Raw genomic sequence first — 19092 nt, forward strand, 5'->3', positions numbered from 1 at the left:
GATTACAATTTTGTAGAAAACTTACAATAGAGAATTTGAATACATTGAAAGTAAATTGAACATTAATTGATGAAAACTGAACATTACAATTGATGAAAGCAGAAAATTACAATTGCTGATGCAGGGGGCGGACACCAGTGAGTTTGAAAGATTTTTGAAAGACTAATACCCCCTATAATAGCATTCTGAACAAAAATCCAAGTGACGGGAGTAGACGTTTAAAAGACGAGGAATCATACGAAACGTTTACCAATATCAGAGCTATTTTACAATTGAAATAATTATTACAATGAAAAGAAAATTACAACTCAAACTTGAAGTAATATTTATAATGTGCGGCCGAAGTTGGGCAAACTGCGGCTGCAATAGTGTCAAGGGGCTAAGTAAAGCTGCGATCCTTGACACCTAGCCTTGCTTAAGACTAGCTTAAACACTCATTTTTATTGACTTTATCTGTTCTTGATGGCTTTATTAGTGCGACAATTAAGTTGATTTACACAAACAGGACTATTAAACCTAATGCAAGGAATGATGTGTGACTTTTGCAGCTCTTGTTTTTTGGTTAGTGAAAGCAGATCACGTACTTGTGTGGGTAAAATTTGGGTTTTCAATGCTTCCATTAGCTAAACACTTTGATCTATAGCAGTATGAATCAGTATCAACCTGTAGATTACTGAGACTGTTCCCATTAAATATAAGAAAAGGGGAGATATTTGCTAGTTGCTACTAAAGTCTGCTTTACCATGCTAAGCATCCGCGGTGTTGCCAGTCTCAGAGAACAACCAATTAAAGTCATCTTGATGTAAGCCTCAGAGATGGCAATTTACTTTTGTGCACCCCTTATGTCTTTGAATCAGCACTGAATTCTTTTTCAAACATTCTGGTCTAAATTAACAAAGTCATATATTAAGTTAGCTTAGAGCTGTCTTCTGAGTGGTTTAATTATTACACAAAGTTTTAGTTATTTCAGAAGGATGTACATTGTTTTCTCAAAGGTGCCATTGGCTTTGCTAATCATCTGGTTGGGAATGCTGGTGACAGTAGTAAAATGACTCATTAACATACTGGAATAACAGTCATTTTGAAGAATGATAGAAACTTTAATTAAATTATTTTGCTGAAGTGAATCATTTAAGTAAATCTTGCTGTTTTCCCTCATAAGAGATCAATATAAGTTTTCAGGATGGACATTCAATGTGCACGATCTCATATTTGTTACTTTTAGAGGGAAAATAGGACTGCTAACAATGTGGCAGTTCAATGAAAAATGTGGCCATATTAAATAATTATGACTATAATTATTACTCTTGTTCTGTTAACTAGAGCACGTGGTATGTTAAAATCTTAAATTAGCAATGCAATCAATTAGAATGAACAAGTAATTAACTAGCATTACAGAAGTTATGATCTGAGGTTAGGTAGAGAAAGTTGAAATGCGGAGGAAAATACAATTAGAAGATAGGATATTTTGAGAATTTTTTATTTTAAAAAGAACCCCCCCCCCCCCCCCCCCCCCCCCAAAAAAAAAAAAAAAAAAACCAACCAACTCATCCTTTCTGTAAAATAGAGAAAAACTACAAAAATGGAAAGATACTTCCCCAGCAGAAAGGTGATTTTCCTGGCTTTTTAATTTGACATGCACATGTAGTTAATTGAATACCATCTGAAGTTTTCCTTTCTTGTGGCAGGTTTGACAGCAAGAGCTTTTGTAGAGATTGCCGAAGAAATGTTATACGAGAGTTCAAGGAGCTGAAGGAGCTAAAACGCATGCGAAGGGAACCTCGTTGCACAAGTTGGTTTTGTGTGGCAGACACTGCCTTCCAATGCGAGGTTTTTCATGACACAGTTCAAGCTGACTGGCAACAAACATTTTTAGATGAATTTGGAACATACCATCACTTTGAATGGGCAATTGGAAGTGAAAAAGGAAAATGTGATATCTTGGAGTTTGAAAATGTTGGATTGAGGGGAAGAGTTCAAGCAAGTGGGCTAGATCTTAGTGGGTTGCATGCATGTTATATATCTTTACAGGCATGGAAAATGGATGGACGCTGCAATGAACTTTGTGTGAAAGCTCATGCTTTGAGAGGTCGACAATGCGTTCATTGCAGACTTGTTGTTGGTGATGGTTTTGTTACAATTACGAGTGGGGAAAGCATTAAAAAGTTCTTTGAGCATGCTGAGGAGGCCGAAGAAGAAGAGGTATCAACCTGGGGTTTTTAATTATCATGTCTAGATGTGGGGAATTCGGGAATTCCTTCCTATATCCTTTCCCCTCATTCTCTATTTATTCTCATGATATTTCTTGTTATGTTTTTATTTCCATTGTGATTTCAGGATGATGATTCCATGGATAAGGATGGAAATGACTTTGATGGTGAGTGCTCCCGTCCTCAGAAACATGCGAAGAGTCCTGAGCTTGCTAGAGACTTCCTTCTAGATGCTGCAACTGTAATATTCAAGGATCAGGCACGTTCATCATTTCTTTCCTTTTCTATGAATTATCTTTTTGAATTCACAGAAAGTAAGCAACAGAATTAATCTACTGTCTTTTAAAGTCATTTATAGTTCTTATTAGTGATATCTAGAGTCCTAGGGTTCCCATGTTATCTATATTTGTAGTTCAAAGTGAAAGTTGAAATATAGTTGCTTCAATATTTGTGGGTATTTGATTTTGATGTTAGTAACGGGGAGCATCCTAGGGTTCCATGTTTTCCATATCTGTAATCCAAACCGTAACTTGACTTATAGTTGTTTCATATTTGTGGGTAATTGATTTTGATGTTTTAAGATGTCTTACACTATATAGATGGCTGTAGCTTCTGAGACATGTCGACCTTGTTCAACCAATTCTTCAGAAGGATGGATTTTTGTTATCTGTAGAAATTCTCACATCAAAACTTCTAATGCTATGAACTCCTTACACAGTTAAATTTACAAGACTGTATGACAAGTTGAACAAGCCTAACTGCATAACTGATTCACCATTTCTAGTTGTACCTTGAAATTTGATCATTTTTGAGGAAAGAATAAGTTGAAGGACTCGGGCTTATGTTTTTGTGTACTGTATGCTCTTAATATACCATGGTCTTACATTTAATCTCCACGTCTATTTGTTGGCACTTTGAAGTTTTCTTAGGTGCTGGATAAATTCTGCAGGTTGAAAAGGCCTTTAGAGAAGGAACTGCACGGCAGAATGCACACAGCAGTTTTGTGTGCCTTGGTTTGAAGTTGCTTGAAGAACGCGTGCATGTTGCATGCAAGGAAATCATTACCTTAGAAAAGCAGGTACTGAACCTGTAATAATTTAAATCTCCCCTTGAGCATTTTGCTGCCTCAACATATCATCTTGAGTTTCATGGTATTATCTCGATTTCCCCTTCAACTTTGATTTTACAGATTAAACTTCTTGAAGAAGAAGAAAAGGAAAAGCGTGAAGAAGAAGAAAGAAAGGTGCGCCGAAGAACAAAAGAAAGGGAGAAAAAGCTCCGAAGAAAGGAAAGATTAAAAGAGAAGGAAAACAAGGAGATGGAATGTGCTGAATCAAATCAAGATCCTGTGGTTCCCGATGTTTCAAAGGAGGACCCCACGCCCACTCTTGATGAAAATTCAAATGTGGTCAGTAACAAAGATTGTATCAGTGAAACTGGTGAAGCTATTTCATCCAGCCCATTGTCTCCAGATATTCAAGATGCCCAGTTTTTGAAGGATTATGTATATTCAAATACAGAAAACCATTCAGAAGACAGTCCTAATGGGGAAATTGGCAATATTAGAGATTCGAACTGCTCTTTCCCCCACAATCACATCAAATATGCTAGCAGGAAGCTAAAGTTTAAAAAAGACCCCAAACAGGATTTGAACTTAAAATGGTCAGGTGCGAGAAAAAGTAATGTTGTTACAGAGTTTGGGGATACTGTTAGCAAATGTGAATCGAGATATCATGATGATGGCTTTGATGTTAGAAATAATGCTGCAAAGAACAGTAGAACTTTTGGCTCAAAATTTAGTGAAAAGTTTCAGGGTACCAAGAATAGGGTACGAGGTGACAGATTTGATTCACATGCTCGCAGCTGTAACCCTCATGACGTTTACAGAGCAAGGCCTGAATCACATATTACAAGAGCAGTCCGGGACCCCAAATATGTGAATAAGTTGGAGGTCTCTGGTATGTCAAAACCATATTATCGTGGACTCAAGTATAACCTAGTTGAGTGTTCACGTGAGATGAGTGGACGACCTAAAAGTAAAATTATAGCTGGGAACAGTTCACCTAACATTAAGCAAGTTTGGGAACCATTGGATTCACAGAAGAAATACATCCGAAGCAATTCAGATTCTGATATTATTGCAATTTCTACTCTCAAAGTTGAAGGTGCTGTATCTGATCGCCTCCCTGAATTTCCTGCTACCAGTCAATCTGACGAAGTGACGAGTATTTCAGTATCAACCAATCGCAAGGATTATGGTTTTCAAGATTCAATTATGTCTAGACCTGAAAATGGCAGAATTGGACCAAATGGATTTCAGACGGTGACAAAGTCCCAGCAATCCTCAAAGGATGTAGCAGAAGAGGATGGGAAGTTATGTCCTTCAACTAGATCTTTACATGTAATGCTAGAATCATCAATTGGTAGCTCTTCTAACTCTGACAATTGCTCCTCCTGCCTCAGTGAGGAAGACAGCAGCACATCCTCTTCAGACCATCAAATCTCGGATTCAACATCGATGTCGGATTCAGATGAGGCCAGCCAAAGTTCAGAGGGAAGAGAAAGTTCACAGTGCCTTAAAAATATCTACACTGAGTGTAACGGAGTTGTGATGGAGACAAGGCAAAGCGCAGAGAGGGGGGATGGCACCATTAGCCAGACACTTGACTGTGATGGAACCAATTCTTTCAGGAATTTTCCTTTGAAAGCAACTTCATATTGTGATAATGGGAGATCTAATGTCAGTATGGTTGTGCAGCCTCCAACTTTGCTCCCGCAATTGCACAATCAAAGCATAGACTATCCAATGTTCCCGGCACCAACAATACCTTATTGCCAGACTCCAGTTTCTTGGCCAGCTGCTCCTACAAATGGGTTGATGCCCTTACCCCATCACAGCCAACACTATTTATTTGCTAACCCTTTTGGATACGGTCTGAACGGAACTGCACGGCTTATGCAATATGGAGCCTTACAGCATCTAGCTCCACCATTACTTAATTCTGCTCAGTTGCCTTTTTTCCAGCCAGCCGCTTGTGTTAATGGCACTGGCACAGAGTGTGCCAAGGTTCCAAATCTAGGTGTGCTAAAAGAAGCTGAACATGGATATAATGTACGGAAGGTTGCTCCAGCTAATAAGCAGTATACTGCGGAAGCACCAAATGCTGTCGAAGCTGGGAAAATTGTGAAGTCTGAAATATCAGAAATAAGAAATACAAACTTCTCTCTTTTCCACTTTGGTGGCCCTATAGCTCTTTCAGCAGGGTCTAAATTGGATGGTGACTCTTTGGAAGAAGGAATTGCTGGTGATATTTCTCCAAATTTATTAGTGAACCGACCTGATGGTCATGATGCTTGCAATAAGGAAGACTCTATTGAAGAATACAATTTGTTTGCTACAACTAATGGAATAAAGTTTTCTTTCTGATTTTGTCGAGTAAGATGTCAAAATGCTATTTCTGATTTTAGCCCTTAGTTATGCTTTGTTTTTACCGAGTGTTAGAAACCATTGTTCAAGTTTTATTTCTATTTTCTTGTTACTGAGAGATGGAAGCTTTGAGTACTATGTAATTCCGTGCACAATAATCCTCTGGGAAAAAGATTAGCATTTTTTTCTAGTTTATTTGATTGCTTCACTTTGCTCTATTTGTTGTTCGTGGAGAGATCTAGAAATTTCATAATGTACGAACTTTTTTTGAATCTATTCCGGAGTCTTTGTTGGGGTCACATTTCTCGTTATTATGCTCTTAAGTTACTTGGGCTACATAACATGATTTGAGTATTTCATTGTAGATAATTGTCGCAATATATTCCTGCTAGTTCATGGTATCGTGGACAAGTAATATAGACTGAGTAAATTATCAATCTTATGAGGATTGATTATGATGTAGAATGGATTGAAGAAGAGTTGAATCAAAATTGGAAAAACGTAACAGTGCAGAGAGAGCGTCTGAAATTTAGTTTCGGTTCATAATATCATTCTGGAAAGGGAATGATGAGACGAGTAGAACTTACACTTTCGCTGTGACATACAATGGATTTTGGCCATCCGAGTTTGTTTAGGACTCGAAATTGCTTTTAAAGTTTTAGTGTTATTTTTATCATTTAGTTTATTTTGAATTCTTTTCAATTTTAGTTTGTTTAAACTAGGTTTTCATGTAAACCTTTATAAATAAGGGATTATTACATTATTTTTTATCATCTTACATTAATAAAATTTCTGAAGTTTATTTTCTTCCTAATTTGATGGATTTCAAAAATTGTGTTTTTAAGGTTTTACGCTTGAATTACTTATTTTGCTTTGCGTCAATTACTTATTTATCACTTAAATCAAAATTAACCTAAATTAAGACACGGATTTAATAAGGGGTGTTTTCGGTTAATCTAGCTATTAACTACAATAAATAATTAAAAAGTGAGTGTCTTGGAATTTAACAAAGTCATGAAAGGCAATAGGATCTTGAATTCATCGTTGTTAATCCACTTTAATCCTTAAATACCCGATATTAGCCAATTCTTGGTTTTAATTGGCAGCATTGTTTTCTAATATGTTAATTTTCTCACTTGAGATAAAATAAATTAATTTTTATCTATGACCCTACTATATTTCTGTAAAGATATGAATACAAAAAGAATGTTTACATTACGATACCGATTAAGATTGCACTACCTCTTAGTCTTAATACAAATCCCAAAACAAACATAAAATTAGCCAGATAATAGGACGCCAATCTATAATATAAATAATTAAAATTCAAATCAACGATTAATAAATGAAAATTTTAAAAAGGTCACATCATAATCCTAGCAACTAAATTAGTCTAACATGATCAGGTTACAAAAATTCAATATAACTGATGAACAATAACTTGGATAATTCAGGACAAAAATTGAGTATAACCTGTTATGTTCTAAATTAATTATTGTTCACCTAGATTTCTTGTCAGCCATTGAAGGGCCCATTGCATGCCCAGTTTTCCTAAATATTTGCCTCTGACTACCGAGGCTTTCCTAAATTGTGGAGTAGAACCTTTTCGTGGAGGGCCTCGGCCATCAATGGACAAAGGCCTTGGTTTGGCCCTAGACGAATACTAACAAAATTAATTTGGACCTCAGTGCACTAAGCTCATGCATGCATGCAATGGATTATTGGACAAATGTCCAACATCGAAACTTCCGTTGACCTTGCGAATTGAACCCTCCACGTGGTCAACGGATAGCCACTCCACGTAATTCTCCCTACACATAACAACACACGGTTAGAAGCACACGGTCGGAACCAGCGAGGGTGGTGGAGGCCGTATACACTCCGACAGTCAAATCAATATTAGGTGATCGGAACAATGCTCAAATTATGCAAGAGAGTTGGGAAGAGAATATATATTTCTTAGTATGGAGAGCTAAGTTGAGAGTTTCATTACCTTTGTTTCCTGCCAAACCTTAGGTATTTATAGACGTAGAGCACTGTTGGATGTGGAACACGTTTATGCATCTGACGGTGTGAGGCGTCCACTCATAAGCGTCAATCAGTCGTGTCTAGAGTGGACGGTCAATTAATTCTTCTCAATTGACATAAAGTTGAGAAGTCACATCAACTAGACTTATGGAGATGTCACATCAATTAACCCTTGGAGGCAGAGTGGATTCTGACAGCTATCTTTCTGAAAGTGGCAGCGAAGGGATCTGTTAAGGGAGCACATCGGAGTGCTCAACACTTCGGAGTCAAGGGGCACTTCAGTTGCTTCTATCGATCTACTCTTTGCCTTGCAGCGCGTCATGTTGGAGGTCGTCACGAGTTCACTTCGGAACCATTTCGGATGGACACGTGGCACTTCGGGGAGTGGTGTGCCGAAGTGGTTTAGTTAGGGGTGTAACAACTTCAACAAAATATTGAGAATGGGACTTAAACTTAATAACGAGAGTGTCCATTTACAAAAAGGATTAGAATACCCCTACAAATGCCTATAAATAAGCCATTGTATCCTTGAGCTATTGGATGCTAGACCTTTCTTTAGAAAAAAATTGACCATAGTTGAGGGGGCATCAATACCAGAAAAAAGAATTGATTGACATTCAAAGCAAAGTTAGGGAACCAAATTGACTATTTATAAACTCTACCGTTAGAAAGGGGATTCCTTGCTACTCGACTGACTAAACTAAAATGAGAGTTGCTCAATTGGGTATGTTATCCCCCCTTTTCTTTTGTAAAAATGGTCTCTCCTTTTGCTCAATGGCCGTAACAAGAAAGACCATTTCAAGGAATCGAACTGAAAAATAGAGGTTTCGAAACTACATACATCTGGAGAAGAAAATATACCATCGAGACAATTTGAATTCAATAGAATTTTCCTACTTGATTGAACAAGAAGAATGAATGATCTTAAAGAAAAAAGAATTGAAGATTTGATATCCAAAATTCCACTTTTTAAAAAAAGAAAAAATATATCAATTTAAAACACATCCCATGTTAGATCTCTATAAAATTGCAGCTATCTCCGATTGAGAAATTCAAGGCCAACCAAACGTCGAAATTATAATCTCTTCTCTTTACAACAAAGTTGGCTAACTCACCCAAAATCCCTAAAAGAGGGAAAACGCTATTGAAATTTGGAGTAGAAACTATCATTTATTGACTTTAAAGAATAACTTTCATTTTTAAGGTCAACAATTTGACGCCATCTAAGAGAACTTCCTAACAAAACCACAATAAGAAAGCAAGTGATGAACATAAAAAGTTAAGAAGTATAAATGGAAGCCAATCAAATAGTGATGTGAAACAGAAGGAAAATAGGCACGACAAACTTACAATCCCAATTGAGAGATATACTTGAAGAAGAAATTGGAGATTATCAAGAAGAATGGCTAACTCAAACGGTAGCTGATATGTCTACAAACGTGCAACATATTGTCGACCAGAACGATGCCATGAGGCAGTCCTTGATGCAAAATGGACACCGTGTTGTGTATATAGCTCATATAGAGTGGAACACACTACTAGATCAAATAGAACGATTCCAGAGTAGAGCGAAGCAATAGCATCAGTCTTGTGGATTTTAATTTGCTGTCTATTTGTTAGGAAAGCTGATTAGGTTGAGAGTGCGGGACAACGTTCTCACAGTATGGTACATGGGTATTTTCTTGTACGAATCCTAAAGTCTTGATAGACTTAGGCTAGGGTTAGTATAAATATTGATGATGTTACCCTATTATTCATGCTAAATAAAATATCTACTTGGCATCTTGTGGTCATAGGCACATCGCCAAACCACATTAAATACTTGTGTCAATTTCTTTTTTCACTTCTCTATTATTGTGTATAAAGTCCAACAACTATAATCAGAGTGCTAGGTTTAGATGACGAGTTCTTCGATTACAAAATTCGATGTGATGAAGTTCGATGGAATTGAGAAATTGTAGGAAATATCTATAAATTACTAGGAAATGCAGTTGTAGATGGAGTTGCTACAACAGAATCTAAGTTAGATAACACTTTTCTATAGCATATGCAACTGGGGCATATAGGAGAACATGGTGTGATTGACTTCACAAAAGGAATTTGTTGAAGAAAGTAAAATCAAGTAAGACCCTGTTTTTCAAGGTTAGAGGGGAATGCGCAAGATAGAAAGCATTCTTGATTATGTGTATTTTGATGTTTGAGACTAGTGACGGAGTTGTCTAAAGGTGGATCTCAGTATTTTATTACTTTCATTGGTGAATTCTCTAGAAAAGTCTGGCTCTATTTCATAAAGCACAAGCCTGAAGCCTTTGCCAAGTTCTAAATGTGGAAAGCAGATGTAGAGAACCTAACAGATAGGAAAATTAAGTACCTCAGGACAGACAATGGTACAAAATATACAAATTCACAGTTTCTAAAATTTTGAGAGGAACATGGTATTCAGTGATACTTTTCAATTCACAAGACATCGGATTAGAATGGTGTAATGGAGAAGATGAACAGAACAACTGTAGAACGAAAAGATGTTTGAGGCTGAATGATGGGCTTTCGAAGAGATTTTGGACAAAGTGGTAAACGTGGCATGTTATGTCATAAACAGATCAGATGGAAAAGTTGCAGTGAAAGTTTGGACAAGTAATGAAGTTGATTATGTTGGACTGAGAGTATTCAAGTATCCAACATATGTGTATATATCTAGTGATCAGGGATCCATACTTGATTTGAAATTAAAAAAGTACATTTTTTGGCTTTGTGAAAGATGTAAAAGGGTACAAGTTTTGGGATATAGAGACAAAGAAGATAGTGAACATATGAAACATTAATACTTAAAGGTTCTCTAGATGAAGATAATCTTAGTCTAGGTAAGGGTGGCGACAAGAGCCAAGTGTGCAGATAGAGCTAGACAATATTGACATGGAGATTAATACTCAGGGAGTTGATAGTTATGGTTCAGAAGAGGATCAGTTATTGCCATAAAATAGATCACATCGTACTAATAGGCCACAGGTAAAGTATAGATTCAGAGTTTTAGTTTTTTATGCACTTATTATCAGCAATAGCGATCCTGTAACTGTTTAAAATGTCGTTTATAGTCAGGAGAAAAGTAAATGGGTAGAGGCTATGACGGAGGAAATTGGGTCATTGTATAAAAATGATATATGTGAGTGAAGCTTCTAGAGGAGAAGAAACTGATAGGGTGTAAGTGTATGTACAGAAAAAAATAATGTGTGAAAATGTAGATTATGCAAGTGACTTGGATGACATTATTGTGAAAATGCAGATGGGCCTATATATGTTATATTTTGAGAGACAACATGTGTGAAAATGCATATTATGTAAGTGACTTGGATGATAGGAGGTCCTATATATGTTACATTTCCACACTCGCAAGTGGGCCTATATGTTGGAGATCAATTGTACAACCACTTATATCATTATCCACAACTAAAGTAGAGTACATGGTAGTAAATAAGGCAACCAAGGAATTCTTGTGGTTGAGAGGATTTGTCAGGGAATTTGGGATCAGGTAAGATGGAATAAAGTTGTATTATGATACTTACAGTGTCATCTTCTTAGTAAAGAACTAGATTTACCATGCAAAAACCAAGTACATTAACAAGATAATTAAGTAAGGTTACTTCAGAATAACCATTGCTAAAGAAGGCGCACACCTCAGAGAATATAGCAGACAAGTTGATAAAGTCAATCACAATGGACAGGTTTAAACTTTGCTTGAACTTGATTAACATCACTAGTTGTCAGAGAGTAGGTGTCCCAACCTATAGCTCCTAAATGGTGTTTTCCCATATTATGCTTTTTATTGTTTTCCATTCGCTAAGGAAGAAATTATTATGTATGTGGCTCATATAAGATGAAACACATATTTACTGGATCAAATAGGTCAATACTGGAGTGAAGTACTGTATGTTTGCCAGGGATGCTAAATAAGTTAGGATACAGTACATGGGTATTTTCTTGTATAGGCTTGGGCTAGGGTAGGTATAAACATTAATGATGTAACCCTATTATTCATACTGGATAAAATTTCTGCTTCACTCTTTGTGGACATAGACACATCATCAAACCACGTTAAATACTTATGTTGATTTCTCTCTTTCACATCTCTATTATTGCGTATAAAATCCAATAACATGTGATTCTGCCTCTCAAATAGGATAAAAGAAGGAAAAAAGGTGAGGACATATAGCAAATCTAAAATGGGCCGCATTATTCTTACTAACAATTGACTTTTTTATATAACCACCACGTTGGGGAGGCCAAGTTCACCCATTGAATTGAAAAGTGGTGACCTTCCAAGGTTGTTGGTGTTTTTAATAGATAGGGAGGATGGAGGGATGAACAGGAACCATATGATGCACGATAGAGGTATGGTCGAATTGCAAATAAATGGAACAGTCTAATTATAAAATCAGAGGGCTCTAAAGCCTTCCAAGCCATAAGACATTGATACTATTATCACGTGACTAGGGAATAATTATCCCAAATGTATCACGTGATAAAAGCTCGAATTGGTATAGGGAGATGCAAGATCCTCATCCCCAACTAAGTTTTGTAGTTACAATCAAGAATATGTCTATGATACCTATGGTGAGTGCTGAAGTGTGAAAGTAGAGATGGAAAACATCACAGCTAAGAGGGAATAGTCGACCAATGTGAGGTAGTTGGTTGAAGGATCACATAGACCTTGTTCCCAATAAAATGCGATTCGGGAATTCCTTCCTATATCCTTTCCCCTCATTCTCTATTTATTCTCATGATATTTCTTGTTATGTTTTTATTTCCATTGTGATTTCAGGATGATGATTCCATGGATAAGGATGGAAATGACTTTGATGGTGAGTGCTCTCGTCCTCAGAAACATGCGAAGAGTCCTGAGCTTGCTAGAGACTTCCTTCTAGATGCTGCAACTGTAATATTCAAGGATCAGGCACGTTCATCATTTCTTTCCTTTTCTATGAATTATCTTTTTGAATTCACAGAAAGTAAGCAACAGAATTAATCTACTGTCTTTTAAAGTCATTTATAGTTCTTATTAGTGATATCTAGAGTCCTAGGGTTCCCATGTTATCTATATTTGTAGTTCAAAGTGAAAGTTGAAATATAGTTGCTTCAATATTTGTGGGTATTTGATTTTGATGTTAGTAACGGGGAGCATCCTAGGGTTCCATGTTTTCCATATCTGTAATCCAAACCGTAACTTGACTTATAGTTGTTTCATATTTGTGGGTAATTGATTTTGATGTTTTAAGATGTCTTACACTATATAGATGGCTGTAGCTTCTGAGACATGTCGACCTTGTTCAACCAATTCTTCAGAAGGATGGATTTTTGTTATCTGTAGAAATTCTCACATCAAAACTTCTAATGCTATGAACTCCTTACACAGTTAAATTTACAAGACTGTATGACAAGTTGAACAAGCCTAACTGCATAACTGATTCACCATTTCTAGTTGTACCTTGAAATTTGATCATTTTTGAGGAAAGAATAAGTTGAAGGACTCGGGCTTATGTTTTTGTGTACTGTATGCTCTTAATATACCATGGTCTTACATTTAATCTCCACGTCTATTTGTTGGCACTTTGAAGTTTTCTTAGGTGCTGGATAAATTCTGCAGGTTGAAAAGGCCTTTAGAGAAGGAACTGCACGGCAGAATGCACACAGCAGTTTTGTGTGCCTTGGTTTGAAGTTGCTTGAAGAACGCGTGCATGTTGCATGCAAGGAAATCATTACCTTAGAAAAGCAGGTACTGAACCTGTAATAATTTAAATCTCCCCTTGAGCATTTTGCTGCCTCAACATATCATCTTGAGTTTCATGGTATTATCTCGATTTCCCCTTCAACTTTGATTTTACAGATTAAACTTCTTGAAGAAGAAGAAAAGGAAAAGCGTGAAGAAGAAGAAAGAAAGGTGCGCCGAAGAACAAAAGAAAGGGAGAAAAAGCTCCGAAGAAAGGAAAGATTAAAAGAGAAGGAAAACAAGGAGATGGAATGTGCTGAATCAAATCAAGATCCTGTGGTTCCCGATGTTTCAAAGGAGGACCCCACGCCCACTCTTGATGAAAATTCAAATGTGGTCAGTAACAAAGATTGTATCAGTGAAACTGGTGAAGCTATTTCATCCAGCCCATTGTCTCCAGATATTCAAGATGCCCAGTTTTTGAAGGATTATGTATATTCAAATACAGAAAACCATTCAGAAGACAGTCCTAATGGGGAAATTGGCAATATTAGAGATTCGAACTGCTCTTTCCCCCACAATCACATCAAATATGCTAGCAGGAAGCTAAAGTTTAAAAAAGACCCCAAACAGGATTTGAACTTAAAATGGTCAGGTGCGAGAAAAAGTAATGTTGTTACAGAGTTTGGGGATACTGTTAGCAAATGTGAATCGAGATATCATGATGATGGCTTTGATGTTAGAAATAATGCTGCAAAGAACAGTAGAACTTTTGGCTCAAAATTTAGTGAAAAGTTTCAGGGTACCAAGAATAGGGTACGAGGTGACAGATTTGATTCACATGCTCGCAGCTGTAACCCTCATGACGTTTACAGAGCAAGGCCTGAATCACATATTACAAGAGCAGTCCGGGACCCCAAATATGTGAATAAGTTGGAGGTCTCTGGTATGTCAAAACCATATTATCGTGGACTCAAGTATAACCTAGTTGAGTGTTCACGTGAGATGAGTGGACGACCTAAAAGTAAAATTATAGCTGGGAACAGTTCACCTAACATTAAGCAAGTTTGGGAACCATTGGATTCACAGAAGAAATACATCCGAAGCAATTCAGATTCTGATATTATTGCAATTTCTACTCTCAAAGTTGAAGGTGCTGTATCTGATCGCCTCCCTGAATTTCCTGCTACCAGTCAATCTGACGAAGTGACGAGTATTTCAGTATCAACCAATCGCAAGGATTATGGTTTTCAAGATTCAATTATGTCTAGACCTGAAAATGGCAGAATTGGACCAAATGGATTTCAGACGGTGACAAAGTCCCAGCAATCCTCAAAGGATGTAGCAGAAGAGGATGGGAAGTTATGTCCTTCAACTAGATCTTTACATGTAATGCTAGAATCATCAATTGGTAGCTCTTCTAACTCTGACAATTGCTCCTCCTGCCTCAGTGAGGAAGACAGCAGCACATCCTCTTCAGACCATCAAATCTCGGATTCAACATCGATGTCGGATTCAGATGAGGCCAGCCAAAGTTCAGAGGGAAGAGAAAGTTCACAGTGCCTTAAAAATATCTACACTGAGTGTAACGGAGTTGTGATGGAGACAAGGCAAAGCGCAGAGAGGGGGGATGGCACCATTAGCCAGACACTTGACTGTGATGGAACCAATTCTTTCAGGAATTTTCCTTTGAAAGCAACTTCATATTGTGATAATGGGAGATCTAATGTCAGTATGGTTGTGCAGCCTCCAACTTTGCTCCCGCAATTGCACAATCAAAGCATAGACTATCCAATGTTCCCGGCACCAACAATACCTTATTGCCAGACTCCAGTTTCTTGGCCAGCTGCTCCTACAAATGGGTTGATGCCCTTACCCCATCACAGCCAACACTATTTATTTGCTAACCCTTTTGGATACGGTCTGAACGGAACTGCACGGCTTATGCAATATGGAGCCTTACAGCATCTAGCTCCACCATTACTTAATTCTGCTCAGTTGCCTTTTTTCCAGCCAGCCGCTTGTGTTAATGGCACTGGCACAGAGTGTGCCAAGGTTCCAAATCTAGGTGTGCTAAAAGAAGCTGAACATGGATATAATGTACGGAAGGTTGCTCCAGCTAATAAGCAGTATACTGCGGAAGCACCAAATGCTGTCGAAGCTGGGAAAATTGTGAAGTCTGAAATATCAGAAATAAGAAATACAAACTTCTCTCTTTTCCACTTTGGTGGCCCTATAGCTCTTTCAGCAGGGTCTAAATTGGATGGTGACTCTTTGGAAGAAGGAATTGCTGGTGATATTTCTCCAAATTTATTAGTGAACCGACCTGATGGTCATGATGCTTGCAATAAGGAAGACTCTATTGAAGAATACAATTTGTTTGCTACAACTAATGGAATAAAGTTTTCTTTCTGATTTTGTCGAGTAAGATGTCAAAATGCTATTTCTGATTTTAGCCCTTAGTTATGCTTTGTTTTTACCGAGTGTTAGAAACCATTGTTCAAGTTTTATTTCTATTTTCTTGTTACTGAGAGATGGAAGCTTTGAGTACTATGTAATTCCGTGCACAATAATCCTCTGGGAAAAAGATTAGCATTTTTTTCTAGTTTATTTGATTGCTTCACTTTGCTCTATTTGTTGTTCGTGGAGAGATCTAGAAATTTCATAATGTACGAACTTTTTTTGAATCTATTCCGGAGTCTTTGTTGGGGTCACATTTCTCGTTATTATGCTCTTAAGTTACTTGGGCTACATAACATGATTTGAGTATTTCATTGTAGATAATTGTCGCAATATATTCCTGCTAGTTCATGGTATCGTGGACAAGTAATATAGACTGAGTAAATTATCAATCTTATGAGGATTGATTATGATGTAGAATGGATTGAAGAAGAGTTGAATCAAAATTGGAAAAACGTAACAGTGCAGAGAGAGCGTCTGAACTTTAGTTTCGGTTCATAATATCATTCTGGAAAGGGAATGATGAGACGAGTAGAACTTACACTTTCGCTGTGACATACAATGGATTTTGGCCATCCGAGTTTGTTTAGGACTCGAAATTGCTTTTAAAGTTTTAGTGTTATTTTTATCATTTAGTTTATTTTGAATTCTTTTCAATTTTAGTTTGTTTAAACTAGGTTTTCATGTAAACCTTTATAAATAAGGGATTATTACATTATTTTTTATCATCTTACATTAATAAAATTTCTGAAGTTTATTTTCTTCCTAATTTGATGGATTTCAAAAATTGTGTTTTTAAGATATTACGCTTGAATTACTTATTTTGCTTTGCGTCAATTACTTATTTATCACTTAAATCAAAATTAACCTAAATTAAGACACGGATTTAATAAGGGGTGTTTTCGGTTAATCTAGCTATTAACTACAATAAATAATTAAAAAGTGAGTGTCTTGGAATTTAACAAAGTCATGAAAGGCAATAGGATCTTGAATTCATCGTTGTTAATCCACTTTAATCCTTAAATACCCGATATTAGCCAATTCTTGGTTTTAATTGGCAGCATTGTTTTCTAATATGTTAATTTTCTCACTTGAGATAAAATAAATTAATTTTTATCTATGACCCTACTATATTTCTGTAAAGATATGAATACAAAAAGAATGTTTACATTACGATACCGATTAAGATTGCACTACCTCTTAGTCTTAATACAAATCCCAAAACAAACATAAAATTAGCCAGATAATAGGACGCCAATCTATAATATAAATAATTAAAATTCAAATCAACGATTAATAAATGAAAATTTTAAAAAGGTCACATCATAATCCTAGCAACTAAATTAGTCTAACATGATCAGGTTACAAAAATTCAATATAACTGATGAACAATAACTTGGATAATTCAGGACAAAAATTGAGTATAACCTGTTATGTTCTAAATTAATTATTGTTCACCTAGATTTCTTGTCAGCCATTGAAGGGCCCATTGCATGCCCAGTTTTCCTAAATATTTGCCTCTGACTACCGAGGCTTCCATAATCCTAGCAACTAAATTAGTCTAACATGATCAGGTTACAAAAATTCAATATAACTGATGAACAATAACTTGGATAATTCAGGACAAAAATTGAGTATAACCTGTTATGTTCTAAATTAATTATTGTTCACCTAGATTTCTTGTCAGCCATTGAAGGGCCCATTGCATGCCCAGTTTTCCTAAATATTTGCCTCTGACTACCGAGGCTTCCCTAAATTGTGGAGTAGAACCTTTTCGTGGAGGGCCTCGGCCATCAATGGACAAAGGCCTTGGTTTGGCCCTAGACGAATACTAACAAAATTAATTTGGACCTCAGTGCACTAAACTCATGCATGCATGCAATGGATTATTGGACAAATGTCCAACATCGAAACTTCCGTTGACCTTGCGAATTGAACCCTCCACGTGGTCAACGGATAGCCACTCCACGTAATTCTCCCTACACATAACAACACACGGTTAGAAGCACACGGTCGGAACCAGCGAGGGTGGTGGAGGCCGTATACACTTCGACAGTCAAATCAATGTTAGGTGATCGGAATAGTGCTCAAATTATGCAAGAGAGTTGGGAAGAGAATATATATTTCTTAGTATGGAGAGCTAAGTTGAGAGTTTCATTACCTTTGTTTCCTGCCAAACCTTAGGTATTTATAGACGTAGAGCACTGTTGGATGTGGAACACGTTTATGCATCTGACGGTGTGAGGCGTCCACTCATAAGCGTCAATCAGTCGTGTCTAGAGTGGACGGTCAATTAATTCTTCTCAATTGACATAAAGTTGATAAGTCACATCAACTAGACTTATGGAGATGTCACATCAATTAACCCTTGGAGGCAGAGTGGATTCTGACAGCTATCTTTCTGAAAGTGGCAGCGAAGGGATCTGTTAAGGGAGCACATCGGAGTGCTCAACACTTCGGAGTCAAGGGGCACTTTAGTTGCTTCTATCGATCTACTCTTTGCCTTGCAGCGCGTCATGTTGGAGGTCGTCACGAGTTCACTTCGGAACCATTTCGGATGGACACGTGGCACTTCGGGGAGTGGTGTGCCGAAGTGGTTTAGTTAGGGGCGTAACAACTTCAACAAAATATTGAGAATGGGACTTAAACTTAATAACGAGAGTGTCCATTTACAAAAAGGATTAGAATACCCCTACAAATGCCTATAAATAAGCCATTGTATCCTTGAGCTATTGGATGCTAGACCTTTCTTTAGAAAAAAATTGACCATAGTTGAGGGGGCATCAATACCAGAAAAAAGAATTGATTGACATTCAAAGCAAAGTTAGGGAACCAGATTGACTATTTATAAACTCTACCGTTAGAAAGGGGATTCCTTGCTACTCGACTGACTAAACTAAAATGAGAGTTGCTCAATTGGGTATGTTATCCCCCCTTTTCTTTTGTAAAAATGGTCTCTCCTTTTGCTCAATGGCCGTAACAAGAAAGACCATTTCAAGGAATCGAACTGAAAAATAGAGGTTTCGAAACTACATACATCTGGAGAAGAAAATATACCATCGAGACAATTTGAATTCAATAGAATTTTCCTACTTGATTGAACAAGAAGAATGAATGATCTTAAAGAAAAAAGAATTGAAGATTTGATATCCAAAATTCCACTTTTTAAAAAAAGAAAAAATATATCAATTTAAAACACATCCCATGTTAGATCTCTATAAAATTGCAGCTATCTCCGATTGAGAAATTCAAGGCCAACCAAACGT

At 36.9% G+C, this 19092-nt stretch overlaps 2 protein-coding genes across 3 annotated transcripts; both read left to right on the forward strand.

Moving 5' to 3' along the window:
* Positions 1-743: 743 nt before the first annotated feature.
* Positions 744-5936, forward strand: LOC111373291. Its single transcript, XM_022995799.1, has 7 exons — positions 744-802; positions 1324-1331; positions 1670-2202; positions 2338-2469; positions 3160-3288; positions 3400-4583; positions 4674-5936. The coding sequence occupies exons 1-7, from the start codon at positions 744-746 to the stop codon at positions 5635-5637; spliced, it is 3009 nt and encodes a 1002-aa protein (XP_022851567.1). The 3' UTR covers positions 5638-5936.
* Positions 5937-12462: 6526 nt separating this feature from the next.
* LOC111373284 lies at positions 12463-16080 on the forward strand. Of its 2 annotated transcripts, XM_022995789.1 has the most exons (4): positions 12463-12613; positions 13304-13432; positions 13544-14727; positions 14818-16080. In XM_022995789.1, the coding sequence occupies exons 1-4, from the start codon at positions 12494-12496 to the stop codon at positions 15779-15781; spliced, it is 2397 nt and encodes a 798-aa protein (XP_022851557.1). In that variant the 5' UTR covers positions 12463-12493; the 3' UTR covers positions 15782-16080. The 2 variants fall into 2 exon arrangements, with proteins under 2 accessions (XP_022851557.1, XP_022851556.1); XM_022995788.1 differs by having other exon boundaries at positions 12464-12613; positions 13544-16080.
* The last annotated feature ends 3012 nt before the right edge of the window (positions 16081-19092 follow it).

This window comes from Olea europaea, unplaced genomic scaffold, assembly GCF_002742605.1.
Source record: "Olea europaea var. sylvestris unplaced genomic scaffold, O_europaea_v1 scaffold1107, whole genome shotgun sequence".
NCBI classification, from domain to species: Eukaryota; Viridiplantae; Streptophyta; class Magnoliopsida; order Lamiales; family Oleaceae; genus Olea; species Olea europaea.